Source organism: Lathyrus oleraceus, chromosome 5, assembly GCF_024323335.1.
Source record: "Lathyrus oleraceus cultivar Zhongwan6 chromosome 5, CAAS_Psat_ZW6_1.0, whole genome shotgun sequence".
Taxonomy (NCBI): Eukaryota; Viridiplantae; Streptophyta; class Magnoliopsida; order Fabales; family Fabaceae; genus Lathyrus; species Lathyrus oleraceus.
Window position 1 is genome coordinate 460,863,648 of NC_066583.1, and position 23,904 is coordinate 460,887,551.

A 23,904-nucleotide genomic window follows, 5' to 3' on the forward strand; every position below is an offset into this window, starting at 1 on the left:
CTTCTTCTTACATATACTCCATGTTAAGTTGTGCACTTCACAAATTCCTTCTCCCTTAGAAAGCTACCTATCTTCTTATTCCAAGCTCTTGGAGCTTACTTAAGTCCATAGAGGGCTTTATGCAGCATGTATACCTTGATTTCTTTGCCATGTTTCACAAACCTAATTAGTTGTGCAACATAAACTTATTCTTTGACATGTGTGTAAGTTGTTCATGTTTGCTAGACCAACAACCAACTTGATTGTTTCAATCCTAGCAATAGATGCAAAAAATGCATCGAAGTCGATTCCTTCCTTCTAAAGAAATCCTTTCGCCACAAGCCTTGTCTTGTGTCGAGTTACTTATCATTTGGGATTCAACTTCACCTTGTATACCCACTTCACATTGATTGTCTTCTTGCCTTGAGGTAATTCGACAAGTGACCAAGTATTGTTGACTTTGATGGACTTCAGTTCCTCATTCACTGCTTTCACCCACTTCAAATCCTTCAATCATCCTTCATCATCTACATAAAAAGCATAATGTACCACCCCACCTTCATCATCGACCACATCATTTGATGTAATCATACATTCTTGCAACCTTGCAGGCATGTGTCTTATTTGTTGAGGTCTGCTTGTGCTTGCTTGACCTCTTACTTCTTCTTGTCAAACTTCAATTGCTGGTTCTTCACATAAGATTCTCACTAAATCTTTCTCGACATTTTTAGTCCAATCCCATTCCTTAAACTCATATATCATCACATCCTTGTTGATCACTACTTACTTGTTCACTGGGTCAAACAACTTGTAACCTCCAATCGAATGATATCCTATTAGGATCATCTAACTCGACTTGTCATCAAGTTTTCTTCTCAATCGATCTGGCACATGTCTATGTGATATAGATCCAAATACCTTCAGATGACTTAAGCTAGGCTTGACACCAAACCAACATTCTTCTGGCGTAACTCCTTCTAGCTTCTTTGTTGGACATCTATTTACTATGTATGTTGCAGTCGACACAACTTCTTCCCATAATTCTTTAGGTAGATGCTTGCCTTTCAACATACTTCTCACCATGTTAAAGATGGTTCTATTATTCCTTTCTCCCGTTCCATTCTGATGTGGAGTGTAGGGTGGCACCACCTCATGCACCATCCCTTATTTCTCACATAATGCGTCGAAGTATTTCGAAACATACTCTCCACCACCATTTGTCCTCATAATCTTGAGCTTCTGACCACTTTGTCTTTCGACCATAGATTTAAACTTGGCAAATACCTCGATCACTTCACTTTTCTTCTTGAGCAGGTAAGTCCATAGTTTTCGACTGAAACCATCTACGAATGTGACAAAGTATCTATTACCTCCAATCGAATCCACATGGATATGACCACATACATTAAAGTATATGATTTCAAGAATTGCCTTCGACTTGCTTCCGAAATCCTTGTTGAAGTTGTTCTTATGTTGTTGTGCCGACACACACACTTCATTTGGAATGTCAGTTTCTGGTAACCCTGAAACCATATTTCTTCTTTTCAGATCTCTGATGTGAAATTGAGATGGCCAAGTCTATAGTGCCATATCCATTCATCACTGCTAGCTGCAGTTATAAGGCATTTGTGCTCCATCACATTAAGTTCAATCCTGAAGGTTCTATTCTGAGACATAGGTGCGTTCAAGATTAATCTTCCACCTGAGTCGAGAACTCTCATCATCTTGTCTTTGATCGACATTTTATAGTTCTTTTCGACCAACTGCCATATACTAAGAAAAATACTTTGCATGCCTGGTATGTACAGTACATTGAAAATTACTGACCTCTTGCCATCTTTCCTCATAATCAGAACATCACAAATACCTTCAACTGCTAAAGTATTGTCATTTACAAATTTTACCATATTCTTCATTGAGGGTGTTATGTTGATAAACCAATCTTTCCTACCAGACATGTGTGATGAGCATCCTGAGTCCAAGTACCATTGGTCCTGGAATTTTTCTTCATCTCTTGTTATGACCATCAACAACATCTCTTTTTCTTCATGCTTTGCAAACTTTACATCATTTTTCCGATTCTTCTATTTTTCAGAACAATCACTTGAGCAGTGACCATACTTCTGACAATTGAAACACTGAATATGACTTTTGTCAGGTTTTCGACCATCACCTCTTCCTATACCTATAACACCGTCTCTTTGGTTACTTTGGTATGAGGGTTTTTTCTTATTTGACCAACCTCATTCTTGTTGATTTCGACCAGAAAAATTATTGTAGCCTCCTTTACCTTTGTTGTCGATCCACTTCCCTTTGCCTTTCTTTTCTCTTGCTGATTGCGCTTGGAAAGCCACATCACTCTTCGACTTGCCTATAGTTCTTTCAGCCATTCTTTGTTCATGAGATTCAAGCATCCCTTTAAGCTCTTGCTTTGTCAATGCTGACAAATCTTTCGACTCTTCTATGGCTACTACCACGTGGTCGAACTTTGGAGCCAATGACCTCAAGATCTTTGAAACAATTGAACTTGATGTCAACACTTGTCCATATACCTTGATTTGATTCACCAGTTTTGTAACCCTAGTGAAAAAACCAATTATGCTTTTATTGTCTTCCATCTGAAGCAATTCATACTTTCTTCTGTGAGTTTGTAATCTTGCCTCTTTCAAATTTTCTCCGCCTCCAAATGATTTTCCAGAATTTCCCATGTTTCTTTCGCTGATTCAACATCACTAACTTTTCAAAATTATCAGAATCGACACATTGATGAATTATAAAGAGAGCTTTATAATCTTTCTTCTTCAATTCTTTGTGTGCAGTCTTTTCTTCATTCTTCGCGTTTGCTGCAAGCGGTGTCACTCCCTCCTTCACAAGATCCCAAAGATCTTGATAGCAAAAGACAACCTTTATCTGCTTTCACCAATTCTCGTAATTCTGATTCTTCATAATTGGGAGACTCGCCGAAAAATGCTCGTTCGGATAATTCATCATGTTATGCTTCCAAGAATTGCTCAACCAGTGCTCTAGATACCAAATGTTGGAGTTAAACCTAAAACTTTGAGTAATTCCGAGTCAATCTTGATGAACAAGACTCAATCAACCAATCGAATTTCCACTTGTTCCTCACTCTTCACTCGAGTGGATCAACCAACCCTGGTTGCAAGATTGTATCACTGCACAATGATGATGAAAATAAGAAAAGAAAATTGAATAAGAAAGAAGATCAGGGTTTGACGGAAATTGGGGAAGAAGATGATTTCTGCAGAGTCTCTCTGCCCATAGCCTATGGAAAATCTCGTTAGTTTTGCAACTGCAAGTGATTACAAGATTGTTATAAAAATAGGGGTTACTCCATCTATTTATAATTAAGTTAACTTGCTCCCTAAGCTAAAGTCCAAAAATTACAAAAGCCCAAAATACCTATTTTGGTCTAAGTCGAAATCCTATGTCAAGCAACCTGCTTCGACACTTCGATATTTAGTACAACTCGATGCATTCTACATGTTTCGACACATTCTTATTTTTGTCGAGCACTACCAGCTTCGACACAAATAATTACAATTCAACAATTATATGTTATATACTATATCAAATCTATTATTTATTATCATTTTTAGAATTTTAAAAAATAATTTATATTTTGGATATCCAAAAATCAAACCAAAGTAAATCACATGAAATTGGATCAAATCAGATCGGATTTTTCTAATCAATTATCCAAAACAGAACCGAACCACAAGTAAATTTATATTTGGATCATATGAGTTTTTAGCTCAAAACTGATCCAATCGAACCGCGAACACCCATAATACTAGCATGATATACATAAAGTTTTATTCTAATTTGAGTTTTATAGCTCAAAACCGATCCAAACCAAACTGCGAACACCCGTAGTACTGACATGATATTCTTAAAATTTTGTTCTGATTTTAATTAGACTATTTAATAATATACGGTGTAATTGATCATTTATATTACTCTATGTTGAACTAAATATCGAGATTTAAAAGAAATAAATGTTTTAAAGATAAACCGATCATTAAATTGGTGACAATATTTGATCATTGATTTATTGGTATCGAGTTATTAGTTTAATCACATGCTTTAACCGGATTAAATCAGATAGTTCAGTTGAAAAAATTGATCGTTATAACTAAATAATATAATTATTAAATCGATTGAATCGAAGACCTCGCATTTAAAAAAAACTACGACCCCACAAAATTTCAAAATTTCAAAATATTATAATCTTTATATTTAAATTCTAAACATAATTATCACATCCAACCAAATAATACAAAATACAAATTTAATAAGTTCAAAAGTTCAAAAGTTTTCAACAAATTTTAGTATGGCAAAATACAAATTTAAGTAAATTTTAAAGAAAGTTTAATAAATTTAATTTTAAGTAGAAAAAATTGTTATAAATAAAGATTTGAACAAAGTTTGTTTATATTTTAATTTTATTTTAAAAAATTATCAAAACTACATTGTTTTGTTTAAAAAAAAACAAATATTTTCGTTTATCAATTTTTAACTGTTCATAATGATTTCCATTAATTTTATAGTTTATCTGATCCAATAACCAGATCAAACCGACAACTCATTTAGTTTTTTCGATTTGACCGATCCAATCAATCGATTCGATTCGGTTTTTTAAAACATAGAGAAAAATTATAAATTTAGTTGGTATATTACAATATTTTATAGAATGAACACATTCTTAAAAGTCTAAGAAAATAAAATTAAAAATAAAATATATAGTAATTTTGTGCAATATAAATATAAACTTCAAAATATTCATCATTTTAAGATTTATCTTACATATCTCTTGCCATCATAAAATAGGCTTTTTTTTTTCATAAGCCCCTAAATAAAACTTTTCATTTTAATAAATTTTTAAAAGTTTATTTATTTCAAAAGTTTAAACAAATATAATTGAAAAACACTATATGGATTTTTTTAGTGAATTTTTTTTTATAAAGTGAAATATTCTAATTTTAAATACTAACTAGTTTTTAAAACTAACATTTACAATTTTTCCGGAGAAGTAACAAAAAACTAAAAGATCTATTTTCTTGTAAAACAAATATATCTTTTTGAACCAATTTAAATTTAAAAAATTAAATGATTAAACTAAAAAAAACACAATAAAAATATATAAATTGATAACTTCTACCCTACTCTCTCTCACATCACAGTCGGTCTCGAGGTAAACCGAGTTGAATCAGTGAGCCGAGTAGAGTTGAATCAGTGAGTCATCATGTCTGACGAGGAACACCACTTCGAGTCAAAGGCCGATGCCGGAGCTTCCAAGACTTATCCTCAGCAAGCCGGCACTATCCGCAAAAACGGATACATCGTTATCAAGAATCGTCCATGCAAGGTCATCATCTTTTTTGTTCAATTTCGTTTTCATAAAGTTTCGTTAATTTGATTTTAATTTTATGCTTTGTTTTTTTCTAGGGTTTGATGGTTTTGTTTGTGTTTGATGGTTTAGGTTTTTGAGATCTATTACTTGGCTTAACCTAATCTAGGGCTTGTTGTTGTAACTTTAGCTAAATTAAAGTTGAAAAATTATGTTACATGATGTTGCTTTGTTCGTTTTTAGGGTTGTATTTGTGATTTTTCATCTTCTATTGTATTGTTGTTTGGCAAGGGTTTTAATTATGGTCACTCAATAAGTTTGGAGCACTAGCACCTCTGAAAAAGCGTGTCAGTGTGAGAGTTTCAGACACAGTCACCAATACAATACCAACACTTATGATTACATTCAATTATTTTTCAAATTTTTACCTTTGTGGACATGTCGGTGTTGTGTTTGGTGTCCGTGTCTGTGCCGTGCATGGTAATTCCTTCATATTGCAGAGAAAGAGTCTAGTAAAATGCAGCCGATGTAATAAAAAACCCTAATTTTGTGGTGTGTATTGTGTAGTCATGGGAATTTATTTGAATTCTTTTGTAGTGTGGCTTTGGTTGTGTTTGACTGGATTCGTGTGGGATTTTGACTAGTAGTTTTGGATTTATGGTTTTTTTTGGCTGTTTCTTGATTTTTTGGTAATTTGGTGGTTTATTTGATTATGTGATTGATGTGTGTGGACAGTTTCTGTTATGCCAGGATGTTTTGTTCTTTTTTGGGTTGTATTTGTTAGTATGTGTCCGGATGCCCATTAATTTGATTAAAATCACGTTTAAAAACCACATCAACTCAAAAGCTTCAAATAGTTGTTTCATTATTTTCCGGTTGTTTTATTTTGCATTGGGATGTGGTTTTTCACCGTGATTTGTTTTTTTGCATTGGGATGTGGTTTTCTATCGTGAATCCAAACACATAGGTATTGAGTCAAATTCAACCAAATCGCATCTAAAAGTCATGTTAACGGAAATGCTAAGATTTAGAGCATCTCGAAATCACGTTAGAAAGTACATTGGGATGTGGTAATGGCAATTGGAATGCTTATCCAAACATATTAGTGTTCTTCGTTTGGCAAGGTTTTAAATTGTGACCATGGCGCGGTCCTTTGATATTGCAGAGAGTCCATTCAAAATGCAACTGATGTGACCATGATTATTTGTAGTAGCTAGACATCAAAAAATCTAATGTCGCCGTCTGTGTCATGGTTGCAGCTTTTTATTTGAAACCTTTTAGATTTGACTGGATTTTAGTGGTCTTTGTTTTGAATTTTGAATTCATAGTTGTTTTTGTTTTGGACTTTGGTGGTTTACTTGATACTTTGATTGATGGGTGTGGATGGATTCTTGTATGGCAGGTTGTTGAGGTTTCAACCTCAAAGACGGGTAAGCATGGTCATGCTAAGTGCCACTTTGTTGCAATTGATATTTTCACTGCCAAAAAGCTTGAAGATATTGTGCCCTCTTCTCACAATTGTGATGTAAGTACACCATGTCATTTTTTAATGATGTTTCTTCACTTCTAAGATTCCATTCTTTAATGATAATACTTTTCTGTGTATTTTTTCTTCATCTAGGTTCCCCATGTGAATCGTACCGACTACCAGTTGATTGATATCTCTGAGGATGGATTTGTGAGTTGAAGTGTTGTTTTATTTTAGGCAATTCCTTTGATTCAGTGGCTAACCTAAAACTCTATTGTTTGAAACTTAACTTGAATGTTGTTGTTTTATAGGTGAGCCTTCTCACTGAAAACGGTAACACCAAGGATGACCTGAAGCTTCCTACCGATGACAGTCTGCTTACTCAGGTTTGTAGAAACCTACTTTGACTCAACAAATACCAAAGATAATCACAAGTTTTGATTCGAGGAAACTGACACATTTCTTATAGAAAATTTGTACAAAAAACAGTGGAAACATTATTTTTCTTACCACTTTTTGGTAAACATATTTGAAAACAACGAATAAGGGAAAATCTTTGAAAACTATAAACTAGTGAAAACAAAGTAGTAGTTTTGTGATTAAAAGTGTAGCTGTAGTTTAAAAAAATTCATAACTACTGTAAGATGTTTTCAATATTTCTATTTCCACACGTGTTTTAATGGGAATTTTTTATCCGAACATGTTTATTGAGTGGTTTGTGTTCTTCTCATTATGTATAAAATGTATTGGAACATTGCAGATAAAGGATGGTTTTGCTGAAGGTAAAGACCTCGTTGTGTCTGTGATGTCTGCAATGGGCGAGGAGCAGATTAACGCCCTGAAAGACATTGGTCCAAAGAATTAGCTTCAAGTCCTGCTGTTAGTTTGTTGTTTCTATTTAAGTAAAAGATATTTTTGCATTGTCTTGTTGTTCAACCCTTTGGTTATCGACACTGGTCAGACTAGTATTATTAAATGTGTTTATGGATGTGATACAAACTATTTAGCATTTTTCGGTTTCCATGATGTCCTGCGATTTTCTTATAAAAAATACAAAAAATTCAAGTCCATTATCATTAGTAAAAAACATTTGAATAAATATGCATCAAATCCTTTTCAGCTTCTACTTATGGAGTGGAAGTATGGAAATCTGTTAGAGTCCGTTCTTATTAGTAAAAAACATTTGAATAAATATGCAACAAATCCTTTTCAGTATGGAAATCTGTTGGATTGTTACTGAAAAAAGTCACCCTATCCTTAATTGAGGGGATAGTCTTGTTTGTTGTTCTGTGATTTGTTTTTTTTCTCTGTGCTGGATTAGATCCTTTGATCTGTGTTAGGTTAGGTTAAGCTTTAGATGGTCCACAGGATTTTTTATATAACTCCATTTGTGAAATTACTGTAGTTGATTTCATTCAATATTTGTTTCTATCAATTGTAAAGTCAATCAATATAATAAGTTTATGAATCAAATATTGACTGCTTACAAAATATTTTACAGTCACCGGCATCTTTTAGTGATTGAAGTGTGAGATTTTTTTACACATTCAATGCAGTTTTTTTTAGCTCATTTAGTATTATCGAGAAGAACCGTAATACAGAAAAGAAACTAGTAAGGGAATTTCTTAATGTCTCATATGTTTTTTAGGTCTCGCGCCAAAATATTAAAATGTTCTATAATTTTTGGAGATGCCTTAGACACATGTGAAAATATTAAAATGTTCTATAATTTTTGGAGATGCATTTAATATGCAGACATTTCATTTGTTTTTAGCCATATCTCCATTTATTTATTGGATTGTTAAAAATATTTGACTTCAATTATATCTGTCTAAAAAGTATACTCAAAAAATGTCTAAAAAGCATACTCAAAAAATATAGTATAAAAAGTATAGTAGTATGTCTAAAAAGTATACTAAAAAAATATAGTATAAAAAGTATAGTAGTTTAAAGATGTGATGAATTTTATTGATTTCCCTACTAGCTACTTTATTCTTGTGAAGAGTTTTATGATCTTACTTTGCTCTTGTGAAGAGTTTTATGATCTTTATATTGATATTTATCAATCACTCTAGAGTTGTTGTCTTCATCAGCTCTGTTTATACATTGCTTTAATGTCATTAATTTGCACCTACATATTTTAATCTAAACTTCTGCCACCTTATTTGAAATATAATGCTCTTTTTTAAAGTTGCACCTACATATTTTAATCTAAACTTTTGCCACCTTATTTAGGGTGAGATTAACAATTTCCTAACAAAATTGAAATGAATAAATTGTGATAATTTTATTTGGACTGCACTACTTTGTTTGTATGTTTTGGCCCGTTTTGGCCCATAAAAATTTGGTCATTTATTTCTGAATCTTGAAATAAATCAATGATGGATATCATACTCTCCACATCTCATTATCTGCTCAAAGTGTTTGGAAATTTTGATTTCTAAATTGAATATTTAATAGGGATGGTGAGCAACTTGGTCTTTGGACTTTAATAATGATAAAGGATTTCTCTAAGATTGTTGTAAGGACGAAGGCTATTGCAGATATTTAGTCCTTAGTTATATCAAAGATACGAAATTAAGTGGTTAAAGGAGGGAGATATCAACACAATTTTTTTTCCATTTGTGTGTTAACAGTAGAAATAGGAAGAATGTTATCTTAGCGCTTATGGTTGAGTTGAAAGGGTGTCTCAAATTCGTTAGGGGGTAGCTAGTTATTTTACAAATCATTTTAGAGAATCTATTCATCTGACTTGACATGACTTTCTTCCACTCCTTTTTGGTTGAGGATAATTTCACCCTTTTTGCTTTTTCTTCTTCTCTCAGATTAATCAAGGCGGTCACTCAACGTGACAATGTGAATGATCTCGGACTAATGGATTTAAGTTTTCCTTTTTAATAAGATTTATGCATCTTTTTTTTAAGGATGATTTGAGTGTTAGTTTTCATCAATTCCATTGTTTAGCTTTTATATTTGATCAATTTCGTTGTTTATCCTTTCTCCCTTCTAATTTTTTTCTTATTTTGTCCCCTACTCAGGTGGGTGATTTTGACCTATATCTCTGATTGTTTTTCTTTACAAGTTTGTCACTAAAGTGGTAGTATCTAGACTGACTGAGGTTATGGATAAGCTTGTTATACTTAATGAATTGACATTCTTTAAAGAGAGGTTGTCGGTTGATGGGGTGGTTATTGTGAATGAGTTGATCGATTTAGCAAAGAAAACTAAAAAAACACGTCTCATTTTTATGGTGAATTTTGAAAAAATGTTCGATTCAATTAGTTGAATTGTTTTGAAAATTATATGTTTATCAGATTTTGGTATATGTTAAGTTAAAATCTTGGATGCACGCATCTGTGTGTATGTTTTTTTTTTGTTTTTGAAATCTTGTGGTGTTGGTTAATTGTTGCCTGACCAAAAAAATTAGCATTCAAATGGGGTTAAAGCAAGTCAATCTCTTAGCTATGTTTCTTTTCCTGTTAGTAATGGAATGCCTTGGTGGGTTGTTTAGTTAGACATGGGGTTGGATATTTTCTTCGGCTTTAGAATGAACTTGTTGGAGTTAGTGGCCTCTAAGTATGTGATACCTTGATCCAGAACCTTTGACTGATAAAAGGGCAGGGCCTATTTCTTTTAGTTTTAAAAAACAAATTATTTTCTTTGCATTTTCAAAAGTGATTTTTATGATATAAATTTTAAAACTTTAGTTTTTTTTAAACTCATTTTTTATAAATTAAAAGATTAATTATGACATCAAATAACATAAATATATATTAGTAAAGATTAAAACATAGTTAAAATCATTTTATTTCTAAAATAAATATGTCTCAAAAATAATTTTTATTAAAATTATTCAAAATAGTTTTAAATTTAAGTGATTTTTTTGAAGTTTTGATATACGAATAAAGTTATAGAAAAGGATGAAATACCTAAACTAATATTTTATGAATAACTACTTAAACCAAATTTTCATAAAAATATGTAAGACTATAAAAATCATTAAAAAAAAGCTAAAACAAACAAGTTCAATCTGTGTAAGAGAGTATCTTTTTAACATATAATTGATGAAGAAACCATAATTTAGATAGAGCAACACCGAGAATCGTGCAAATGCCAACCAGATTGACTACAGGTTTGAATGTGTCACGACAATTGATATCGATTTGTTGATTTGCACCATTACCTACAAGGCGAGCTTTATACCGTTAGAAAAATCCATCACAGTTTTTCTTATGCTTAAATATCCACAAAATCCGAATAACATTAGCACTAGACGGACGAAGAACTAAGTCCCACGTTTTATTTTCAATAATAATATCATATTCATATTTCATGGTCATTTTCCATTTATGATCATTTAATGCATGAATGAAATTTGAAAGTATAGGGGATATGAAGGTAGATACTGAGGTATGAAGATTTGTAAGATTTAATGATACCGTGTTGGGCTCGGGTTGTCATTTTGGAGAGTGAAAAGGGATTTATGGTGAAAGTGGTAGATTCAAAGGTGATGTAATAGATGTGGCTGAGGCTATGGTTTGTAATTATGGATTTATAGGGGATGTAATATATATCAGGTGAGGATTGTTCATGAGGTGTGATTAAGAAAGGGTGCAAAAGGTGAATTAAGGGAAGATAATGATAGTTGGTTATTGTTTGTTTGTAGTGGTTGAGTTAGAGGTTGAATACATTTTAGATGGTTTTGGGGTGGATCAATATAGGAATAGATGGAAGGAAGGGTGCATCCTCATTAAAAAAGTTATAACCAAGCGTGGTAGGAACATCTAAATTAGAAAAAGGAAGTTTAGTTTCATAAAAAATGGCATGTCGGAAAATAAAATTTTGCGGTTAGTTAATTCATAACATTTGTATCCTCTATGATTTGAGGGATATCCTAAGCAGATACAAGGTGTTGGTCGAGCTTATAACTTATTTCTAGAGGTTGAAGAGATGAGAGGATAACAAAGACATCCAAAACACGAAGATGAGAATATGCCGAATCTTTTTGGTAGAGTATTTTAGTGGGTGATCATAAAGAATGTTTTTATTTGGAAGGATATTATGTAGGTAAATGGCAATGTGAAGTGCTTTTTGGTAGAGTATTTTAGTTTTGAGAAGATAATTAGAGATTGTTCCATATATCCCCTGCAAGATTATAATGTCAAGACGAAGCCATAATTGTGGATCAGTATTTTTGAGAGAGGAAGTTGCGGTTGGTTCACTAGAGGGAATGATATGGTTAATCACTTCAAACACTCTGGCTTGAATTTTGAGGAGTTATGACCACGTATTGTACATGCCTTTTTCAATACTCAGAGGGATTTTAATGAAATTCATAATATTTTGTACATTGAGAGCAGGGTGAGCCGGTGTAAAAGTGGATGGCGGAGAAGGAGGGTCGGTATGACCACTATAAGTTGAGGAAGAGTTGTTATTGGAAGAATTAGTGGTGGTCATTGTAAAACCCTAAATCCTAAACACTTATTTATAAAAACATGCAGATGATTCACTCAACAACATGGTGTCACATTTTCTCAACATAAACATATTTCTCACATATCATATTATCGCAGCGGAAAATAAATAATAACAACTCAATTTCAATCAAAATCAACTTAATCCTTATGGCATTGCCAAATGTCTTTAAATACATAAAACAAATAAAACATAAATCGTTGAAATTTCAGAAAATAGTAAAACGTTGTTTTCGGAACTTAAACGGCTTAAAAACCGAATACACTGTTTACCGTGAGTTTGATTTCTGGGACGATTACCTTTCCGAAAATGTATAATATTGGGTATTATGACATCAAACACCAAACTTGCGCAAAATTCTGTTGAGTCGCTCTAAAGCGCGACTTCTCCTTCGATTGGTGCAATCAACCCTCCTACCTCAGATTTTCCAAGTTTCCGCCTCCCAATGTGGAATTCTTACAACATACCATTTCCAATGACAAACTCCCAAAAGTTATGATTTTCACCAAAAGATTAATTTTAGAGTTTTTAGATTTTCTCCAAAAGGATTACGGTTAACCGAACCATAAAAGAAAAGACAAAGAGTGACCAAATGAGATTATCTCTATAAATCCTTCTGAGATATTATCATATAGAATTGATCAAAGGGGTTTTTGGAAAAACCAATTTGGCCAAACATTTTCATATTATATTATACTGTAATTTAACATCAAAATTTAATTTTATTAACAAATTAACAAAAACCATTTTATCAATCCAAAAATCATATCGATCACCAAAAAGTATATCGATCATCAAAAATTATATCGATCACCAAAAGTGACCAAATAGGATTATCCCATTTGGTCACAGATCGTAACAACAATCGACTCCCAAAACCAAAATTTCAATATAAAATATATTATTCATACAAAATCATAGATACCAAAGGGGTTGGGCCAAACCCTATATGGTCAGAGCAATACTTGTATTTTGATTGGATACATTTCACAGAGATGAAAATAACAATAACATGGCGTTGATGAGAGGGTAAGGGAACCATCATCATTCTGTTGCCTAAAACTCACTCTATAGTAAGCAATCTCCCCCTACCTTATCGATTGAGCTTTCAAGGTCTTGATGTGATGTTCCTCCCTCTCCAAATCGCTGCCTCAGGATCGCTCCCACAATGGTCTCCACAAACTCAGATGCGCCGTTTAACGATAAGCGTGGAACCTTAATTTTTTTCCCAACGGTCACATTCTCCTTACTATATATATTATGTTTAACCCAATTAAATATTAATTCCCAAATATTTAATCCCAAACTAAATATTTATTTAATTAATAAATAAAATAAAATAAATCTTAAATTAAATGATTATTCAATTAAGCGTCACACCTTTAATATTTAAATAAGATATTTATTTGATTTTGAAAGGAAAATATATTTTATCATAAGGTGTCACCCTATATTTAAATAACTAAATAATTATTACTATAAACCTCAAATAATTATTATTGTTATTTTAAATAATTAAATAAAATATACCGCTTTTAACCAAATACTTTAATAATTATTAAATTATTAAAATACTCTCGAATACTCTAAAACTTCATAAAACATAAAAAACACACCAATATCACATAAATAAATTATCAAATAATTCATAAAATGCTATAATTAAATAAAATAAAAAATTAAATAAATTAGGGGCGTTACGACTCTCCCCCACTTAAAAAGATTTTCGCCCTAAAAAATTACATGGTGAAAACAACTCTGGGTAGGATTCCTTCATCATGCTCTCCAGCTCCCAAGTCATGCCACCTCCAGCAAGTCCTCCCCAAATGACCTTCACTAGAGTAATCTTTTTGCCTTGCAACTGCTTAACTTCTCAATCCACGGTCCAAATAGGAGTTGTTTCAACAGTCAGGTTGTCACGAACATGCACATCGTCCATTTGAATTACATGCTAAGGATCATGAGCATACTTCTGAAGCTGCGACACATGGAAAACATCATGCAGGTTCGAAAGAGACGGGGGTAAGGCCACACGATAAGCAACTGCTCTAATTTTCCGAGTAACCTTATACAATCCAATAAAGAGATGAGTGAGCTTCTTAGACTTCAGGGCTCTTCCAACACCAGTCACTAGAGTGACTCTCAGAAAAACGTGATCGACATCATGAAGTTCAAGATCCTTTCTCTTTTTATTATGGTGACTCTTCTGCCTACTCTGACTTGCTTTGACTTTCTCAGTCGTCTATTGCATAATTTCTGGTCCAAGTACAATGTTCTCTCCAAAATCATACCAACATAGAGGAGTCCTACATCTCCTGTCATACAACACCTCGAATGGTGCCATCCCAATACTAGAACGGTAGATGTTATTGTACGTGAACTCTATCAGAGGCAAGTAACTATCCAAGTACCGCCATGCTCTAGAGCACAAGCCCTCAACAACTCCTCCAAAGACTGGATAGTCCTCTCGGTCTGTCCATCAGTCTATGGGTGATACGCCGAACTCAATCTCAACTTAGTACCCAAAACATCTTGTAAGCTTCCCCAAAAATATGGATGTAAACCTCGGATCTTTGTCGGAGACGATACTTGACGGAATATTATGAAGCTTCACAATCACATCAATGTAAATCTCTGTCCATAGATATGCTATCCCACTTCCATTCTGGAATATTCAACGGCTGCATCAGTCCAGATGGTCTTTGATGCCCGACTTTAGATTTTTGACAAATTAAGCCAGAATAACTAAATTGTGCAATGTCCCTCTTCATTATTGACCACCAAAACATTTTCTTCCAATCCTAATACATATTAGTGGCTCTTGGATGAATACTCAAACTGCTTCAATGACTCTCCTCTAAGATCATCCTCTTAAACTCTGGCACATCAGATACACAACTCTGCCTCGAAACTTCAGAATTCCATTCTCATCAATTTGGAAATCCTCATTATTGCTTTGACCTACTAATATTAGTCTACCAAGCAAGGCCAAATCCAATCTTTATTTCTCTTTGATCTCTTTAAGAAAACCACTAGTTAGATTCAACATGCCCAACTTCACACTATTCGAATTCACTTCACATACTAAGCTCAAATATCTAAATTGTTCAATCATTTCTAGCTTTATGACCATCATCGCTGACATGTGCAAAGATGTCTTGCTAAAAGCATCTACTACCACATTGGCTTTACCAGGATGGTAATTCAAACCAAAGTCGTAATCCTTCAAAAATTCTAACCATCTCCTCAGTCTCATGTTAAGCTCCTTTTGATCAACGAGATACTTCAAACTCTTGTGATCACTGAAAACTTCAAATCTGGAACCATATAAGTAGTGCCTCCAAATATTCAGAACAAAAACAACCGCTCCAAATCATGTGTAGGATAATTCCTATCATGAATCTTTAGTTGTAGAGAAGCATAAGCCACCACATGCCCATTCTGCATAAGCACTCCACTTAAGTAAATCTTAGATACATCACAACTGGAGCTCCCGAAGGTGGTACACTCGACCTAATAAACTTCTTATCAAGTAAGTCTTCCAATTTCTTCTTCAATTCAGCTAACTCTGTTGGATATATTCTATACGGTGCCATAGATACCAGTCTAGTTCCTGGTATCAAATCAATGTTGAATTCCACTTCTCTTTCTAGTGAAAGATCATTAATATCGTATGGGAACACCTCTGGAAAATGACACACCATCGAGAATTCATCTATCTTTGCTTTACTTTCATCCTTCAGGGATGCAAACATCGCGAAAACTTATGCTTCATACTTCAGTAATTCCTCCAATTAATTAGCAGAGTCCTGCAACCATGCTTGAGCACCCTCTGGATCATGCTTTCCCTCGAAAGTTGGAGGTTTATTTCTCAGAAACCTGTTCAAACCACGATCACCTCCATCAGCTTATTAATTCTGTTTCCCGTCGCATGGGCCAAAGCTTCCAATGCATCAACGATAGCATGGTCGTTCCTTCCAGCCATATCTCTCTATTCAAGCAAGTAACTATTAGAAGAAACAATGTGTTGATAGAGTTTAACTAAACTCGTCACACAAAAGGAAGTAAATAATTAATGAAATACTGGCCGATTGGATCGACTATGCTCTGATACCACTATGTAACACCCTAAACCCCGGATAATAGATTTTAAATAAAAATAACAGGAAAAAGATGTTACTCCATCATAAATACTTCATAAATCATAAAACAACAGATGTTGCACAACAGAAATTTACTTAGAAACACCATAAAACATGTCTGAATAAAACTGAATCAATACATCATAATCAAAATCTCATAATAGTTTATTACAAACAAATCAAAGTAATGCAAACGAACGTCCTTATCCCCAGTGTTACAGATCAAAGCATTCTTATTCGAAAACTAGAATATAAGGAAGATCAAAGTCCACTGAGAGGAAATATCCATCTCACTGCAACAACGAACTGCATTCCTGCTAATCACCTGTGCAAGGCACACCACAAAACCAACAAACAAGAAAGGGGTGAGAATATACTTACATATAGTAACAATGTGATTTCAGCAACATAATGACATTAAGAAACATAACAATCATACATAAATGATATATATATATATATATATATATATATATATATATATATATATATATATATATATATATATATATATATATATATATATATATATATATATATATATATATATATATATATATATATATATATATATAATATATATATATATATATATATATATATATATATATATATATATCAATTACAATCACAAACACACATCACAACAAAATGCAATGATATGATCCACCAACTCCATCACCTATATGCATGTGGTACCAAAAATATATTGTGGAATCAGATGAATGTTACTGATTTTATTCCACTAGTCTCTGGTCCTTCCCACCTAGACCAACGATCCCCCCCAACGGATCTGAGAGTCGCCCCTGATCTTTTCCACCAAGACCAACGATCCCCACCAATGGATCTGAGGCCACCAAAATGGACCGAAGTCCCACCTAAACTCCAATATACGTGAATGCATGGTAACATGAATCACGAATATGCATTTCACGGACAAACATCATAATTCACCAAAATTATGTATAATAATTCTTATAAACACCAAAATTATCCCCAAGGATATCACTAAAATAGGTTCCATTCACGAACCACAAATTATCCAATAAGGATCACCCAAATTCAAATCACCTAAAATTCTGTTTATTAAACAATATATTCACTTTTCTTACACCCAAAATTATTTAGTTAATTATATTCATAAAAATGAGTTAAATATACTAATATTTTTATAATATTTTATAAAAGGTATATTTAATTACTTTAAGACTATTTTATCACAATTTCAATTAAGAACAAATATTTTGTTAGTTTTAACTTTATTTAAAAAATATATTATTATTCACCAGAAAGATTAAACAAAATTTGAAATTTATTATAATCAAAAGTTTAATCCTTATGGCATTGCCAAATGTCTTTAAATACATAAAACAAATAAAACATAAATTGTTGAAATTTCAGAAAATAGTAAAACGCTGTTTTCGGAACTTAAACGAGCTTAAACGACTTAAAAACTGAATTGTCACTGTTCACTGTGAGTTTGATTTCTAGGACGATTCCCTTTCCGAAAATATATAATATTGGGTATTATGACATCAAACACCAAACTTGCGCAAAATTATGCTGAACCGCTCTGAAGCGCTCTGAAGCGCGACTTCTCCTTCGATTGGTGCAATCAGTCCTCCTATCTCAGATTTTTCAAGTTTCCGCCTCCCAATGTGGAATTCTTACAAATACCATTCCCAATGACAAACTCCCAAAAGTTATGATTTTCAATTTTAGAGTTTTTAGATTTTCTCCAAAAGGATTACGGTTAACCGAACCATAAAAGAAAAGACAAAGAGTGACCAAATGAGATTATCTCTATAAATCCTTCTGAGATATTATCATATAGAATTGACCAAAGGGGTTTTGGGAAAAATCAATTTGGCCAAACATTTTCATATTATATTATACTGTGATTTAACATCAAAATTTAATTTTATTAACAAATTAACAAAAACCATTTTATCAATCCAAAAATCATATCGATCACCAAAAATTATATGGATCACCAAAAGTGACCAAATGGGATTATCCCATTTGAGCATAGATCGTAACAACAATCGACTCCCAAAACCAAAATTTCAATATAAAATATATTATTCATACAAAATCATAGATACCAAAGGGGTTGGGTCAAACCCCATATGATCAGAGCAATACTTGTATTTTGATTTGAGACATTTCACAGAGATGAAAATAACAATAACATGACGTTGATGAGAGGGTAAGGGAACCATCATCATTCTGTTGGCTAAAGCTCACCCTATAGTAAGCAATCTCCCCCCTACCTTATCGATTGAGCTTTCAAGGTCTTGATGTGATGTTCCTTCCTCTCCAAACCTTAATTTTTTCCCAACTGTCACACTCTCCTTACATTATATATTATGTTTAACCCATTTAAATATTAATTCCCAAATATTTAATCCCAAACTAAATATTTATTTAATTGATAAATAAAATAAAAAAAATCTTAAATTAAATAATTATTCAATTAAGCGTCACACCTTTAATATTTAAATAAGATATTTATTTGATTTTAAAAAGAAAATATATTTTTAACATAAAGGTGTCACTCTATATTTAAATAATTAAATAATTATTACTATAAACCTCAAATAATTATTATCATTATTTTAAATAATTAAATAAAATATATTGCTCTTAACCAAATATTTTAATAATTATTAAATTATTAAATTACCATCGAATACTCTAAAACTTCATAAAACACCAAAAAAACACACCAATATCACATAAATAAATTATCAAATAATTCATAAAATGCTATAATTAAATAAAAAACAGTTAAATAAATTAGGGGCGTTACAGGATTTGCCAAATTCGGAGACGTGAGTTGGTGAGTCCGTTTTGCTGGAAAAAGAAGGTGTGCATCTGTGATGGCCGTTTTAACGTGTTTTCGGCGAGCCTTTTGCTATTTCCGATGAGTTACGATTTCATAGATCATTTTCTGTTCAGTTCTGATTTTTTCGATTTTGTTATTTCGGACCCATTGTTATTGGGTTGTTGATGAAGATTGTTACATTTGTAGAAAGTTAAGAATGTTTTTTTTCTATGAATAATTTTTTCTACTGTGTTCTTAGGAGTCTCCAGGTTGCTGTGAATGACATTTCTTAATATAATTTTCCAATCAATTAGGTATCAAAATTCCAGTAAATAACAAATCATAAGCTGGATAATTAGCTAGCTTAGTAGTGGATTTGGCATAGAAAATATGAAACAATTATTTACACTATCAATTGTAAATTTAAAAACTCAGGACTAGGAGGAAATCCCCAGGTATAAAATATAAAGTTCCATCATTTATAAAATATAAAGTTCCATCATTTTTAATAGTTTAAAATAATTAACTAATGAAAAACAATAAGGGTCAAATATGAGGATATCACAATCTACTTTATTTTGTGAACTATATAAAATATAAAATATGGTGAAAATGCATAATGTTGAATAAAAAATGTTCTTGGAAAAAGAAAAAGAAACTATAGTTTATTGAATAATGTAGTGTGGTTTTGTTTGATGGAAGTTAGAAAATTGTGTTATTTAGAAAATGTGTGTGTTGTGTGAAGGTTAGAAAACATATAATGAGAATGAGGGATTATTGCGGGTGAGTGAAAATTTTGTAATGAATAAATTTTTACTAAAAAAATAAACCGTCTGTGTAATTCTCCTCTAATTTGTGTTCCCCTAAATTGTGAAAAAAATAGTCATTTTTACAGGAAAAATTAAGTCACTACAAATAGAAATGAATTAATTGTGACAAAGTACAATCAACTAGAAATAAGATCTAAAAAAGTTATGTCAAAATACATTGAATCCGTACACTTTTGATATTTTAATATTTTCTTATTATTGTTTATTAAATAGTTTATTAAATAAAAGCGAAAAAATAAAAAATAAAAAACTTAAAAATAACTATTAAATAAAAAACAAAAATTAATTTAGAAAAGATAAAAAAATACAATTTTTGTGAAAAAAAGGTTAAAAAAAACTTTAAAAAGTGGAAATAAGGTTAAAAAAAACTTTAAAAAGTGGAAATGGTTGGACTCAAACCCAAGACCTTAAGCTTGTAAATCCTTACACATGCCCTTCTACCAAATAAATCAATGTATTTAATTGAAATAGAATAGAACTATAATACTAATATGTTAATGAGAGTTAATTATATTAATAATATTAAAACCTCTATAATTTCATCGATTTATACTTTTATTATATAAATACTACCCCTAATTAATTGATTTTTTTTAATAAATAAGACATATTATCATGATTACTAATCCTACTAACCTTCCTAAAAATTAATAGTAATACCCTTTTTAGCATGCTCCTACAAATTATGTTTTTTTTTTCAAAAATCTAAATAATACCCCTAAATTAAAATTCACTCCTAAGAGGGACTAAAAAAATCAAAATGGTCTCGTTTGGACTTTTTAGGTCATTTGACAAGATGACTGATATGCTCTGGATGTGTTAGTGTCAGTTGAAATGAAAATGAAAATGAAAATGAAAATGAAAATGAAAAGGTGGTCAAAATTAGGGGTACGACACTTTGGTTGTGTGCCTTTACTGTTTTTTAGATTCAAACAGATATGCAAGTACGATCGGATGTAGAAATCAAGGAGAATCGCAAAGAATCGAAGAAGTTTTCCCATGCTCCAATAGACCTGCTACGGCCACCCGTAGCATCTGCTATGAGTCGTAGTCGAAGGTCTGGAACAAAAGCCCATATTTCACAGAGACAGTGGCCTGCTACGGACCGTAGCAGAAGGGCCTGGACAAGAGCATCTAAAAAAGGGGCCTGCTATGGCCACCCGTAGCACCGACTACGGGCCGAAGCAGGCATGTGTGCAAAAACCAGATATTTCCTTTGTTTTTGTTAATTTTAAGTGAAATGCGTTTTGGTCTATTGAAGACCTGATTTTGTTGACTATTATGGATCTGTGTGAGGAGAGAGAAAGTAAAAAGGAGGACTTTTATATTTAAGGGAGTTTTTCAGACAAGACGAGGGGAACTTTTTGGCAAGAGAAAAATTACAGGATTCAGAATTGGAGAAAACAAGGTTTTGGGGGAGACGAGATTTTCTGAGCGAAAGCACTTGAAGATCAAATTCATCTGAATACTTGTAATATCTACATTTATCTTTTGATTTCCTTGAATACTATGAGTAGCTAAATCCCCTAATGCTAAGGGGGTGTCCCTGATTTGAATAGGTAATGACTTTGAGTTTATATTTGCAATAACAATATTGTTTTTCATAATTAATCTATTCTCTTGATGTTCTTAATGCTTTCACTTTCGGAACAATTGAGATTGTTATACGATTATCAATTAGGTTGGGCCTCCATTGATAATGCTTTCATGAGATTATTCTACAGTAGATATTACCTAGGACTAGGGATACCCTGTAGAAACCAAATTGTTCTTGATATAAAAATGCTTAATTTCGTCGGTCAATTTCTATGGACATAGAGATTAGGTATGAATGATTAAATGTTTTCTCATTAAGACATTAGGAGAAAACACCTTTAAGAACTGATATTAATTAATTGATATTTGTTGTTGCAATAGTTTATTGAATAATGTAGTGTGGTTTTGTTGGATAGAAGTTAGGAAATTGTGCTATTTAGAAAATGTGTGTGTTGTGTGGAGGTTAGAAAATATGTAATGAGAATGAGGGATTATTGTGGGTGAGTGAAAATTTTGTAATGAATAAACTTTTACGGAAAAAAATGAACCATCAGAGAAATCATCATATGTTTAAAATAAATAAATTATTGTAAAACAAACGAAAAAACCTATTGAAAAAAAGGAAATTGAGATTTTAAAAAACTTGAGACTCAATGGGACTCTGTGTGATTTTCTGTGTAATTTCTTTGTGAAAATGTCTGTGTAATTCTCCTTTATTTGGTGTTCCCCTAAATTGTGAGAAAAATAGTCATTTTTATAGGAAAAATTAAGTCACATGCCCTTCTACCAATTTTTGAGAAAAAAGATAATAAAAAACTTTAAAAAAGTGGGAAAGGTTGGACTCAAATCCAAGACCTCATGCTTATAACTTCTTACACATGTCCTTCTACCAAATAAGCCAATGTATTTAGTTGAAATATAATAGAACTATTATACTAATATGTTAATGAGAGTTAATTATATTAATAATATTAAAACCTCTATAATTTCATCAATTTATACTTTTATTATGTAAATACTACCCCTAATTAATTAATTTTTTTAATAAATAAGACATATTATCCTGATTACTAACCCTATTAATCTTCCTAAAAATTAATAGTAATACCCTTTTTAACATGCTCCTACAAATTATGCTTTTTTTCAAAAATCTAAATAATACCCCTAAATTAAAATCCACTCCTAAGAGGGACTAAAAAATCAAAATGGTCTCCTTTTGACTTTTTCGGTCATTTGACAAGATGACTGGTATGCTCTGTATGTGTTAGTGTCAGCTAAAAATGTAAATGAAAAAGTGGTCAAAATTTGGGGTACGACAACTGCCCCTATTTAATCATCTTCAAACTGAGAGGATGATGACAATGAGCCTTCATCTTCTCATGGTGGAAGATGATTAAATATATAGAGGGACCCTAATTTTGACCACGTAGTTAGTGGATTTTGGGAATGCGCAAGGATTGAACAATCCTTGATGTTATATTAGCATCCAGACCAACCTTTGATGGAACCCCAATAATACTCTGGCGATTAATTTAAGCTCATCTGGGTGAAATTTGCATACAATTCCTATGATCATCCGATCATGTTACTGAAATTGGGTAGGACTCTGACGATCATCCGGTCATTGTTTGATAAAACTTTGGTAGAACTAGTGATAAATTCCTAATAAAACCCCTGGTAAAACTCTTGATGAAACCCTTGATACAACTTCTAATGGAACCCCTGATGATAAAACCCTGATGAAACCCTTTGACAAATTCTTGCTGGAACCCCTTGATTAATCCCTGATGATCAGTTTCAACCTCTCCGGGTGACACTTACCTATGAATCCTATGATCATCCAATCATGTCCCTGGATTCGGGTAGGACTTTAGTGATACCACAATCACTCTGACCCCTCTGGTGATACTCTGGTGAAACCCCTTGATCCGCTGTCGTGCACGGGTCAAAACGAGTGTTTTTCAAAAACGTAGTACGACGACAATTTTAACTCGGATATCGTTCTCACAAGGATTCTTGATTATTATTATCCAAAGGTAAATCGAATTAAGGGGGGGGGGTGTTTGGTTTGGTGTTCGATTAAGAAAAAGTGATTATTAAAAGCAATTCTTGAAATAAGCTGTTATGAAATAAGTGATTATGAAATAATTTAATCTACTGATTCAGTTCATACTATCATCGATTAATATAATTTTAATACCCTAAGCGGATTGTCTATTCCTATTTGGATACAAACTCAATGACAAGCGCGGTGAAGTTTGTGAGATGTGTGATCCTAT

The 23,904-nt window shown here is 32.3% G+C and overlaps 1 protein-coding gene across 1 annotated transcript; it reads left to right on the forward strand.

Annotated features, from left to right (window-relative positions):
* The first annotated feature begins 5,128 nt into the window (after positions 1-5,128).
* Positions 5,129-7,841, forward strand: LOC127085438 (eukaryotic translation initiation factor 5A-4). The gene is made up of 5 exons (XM_051025949.1): positions 5,129-5,365; positions 6,750-6,872; positions 6,969-7,025; positions 7,127-7,201; positions 7,576-7,841. The coding sequence occupies exons 1-5, from the start codon at positions 5,243-5,245 to the stop codon at positions 7,678-7,680; spliced, it is 483 nt and encodes a 160-aa protein (XP_050881906.1). The 5' UTR covers positions 5,129-5,242; the 3' UTR covers positions 7,681-7,841.
* Positions 7,842-23,904: the final 16,063 nt, after the last annotated feature.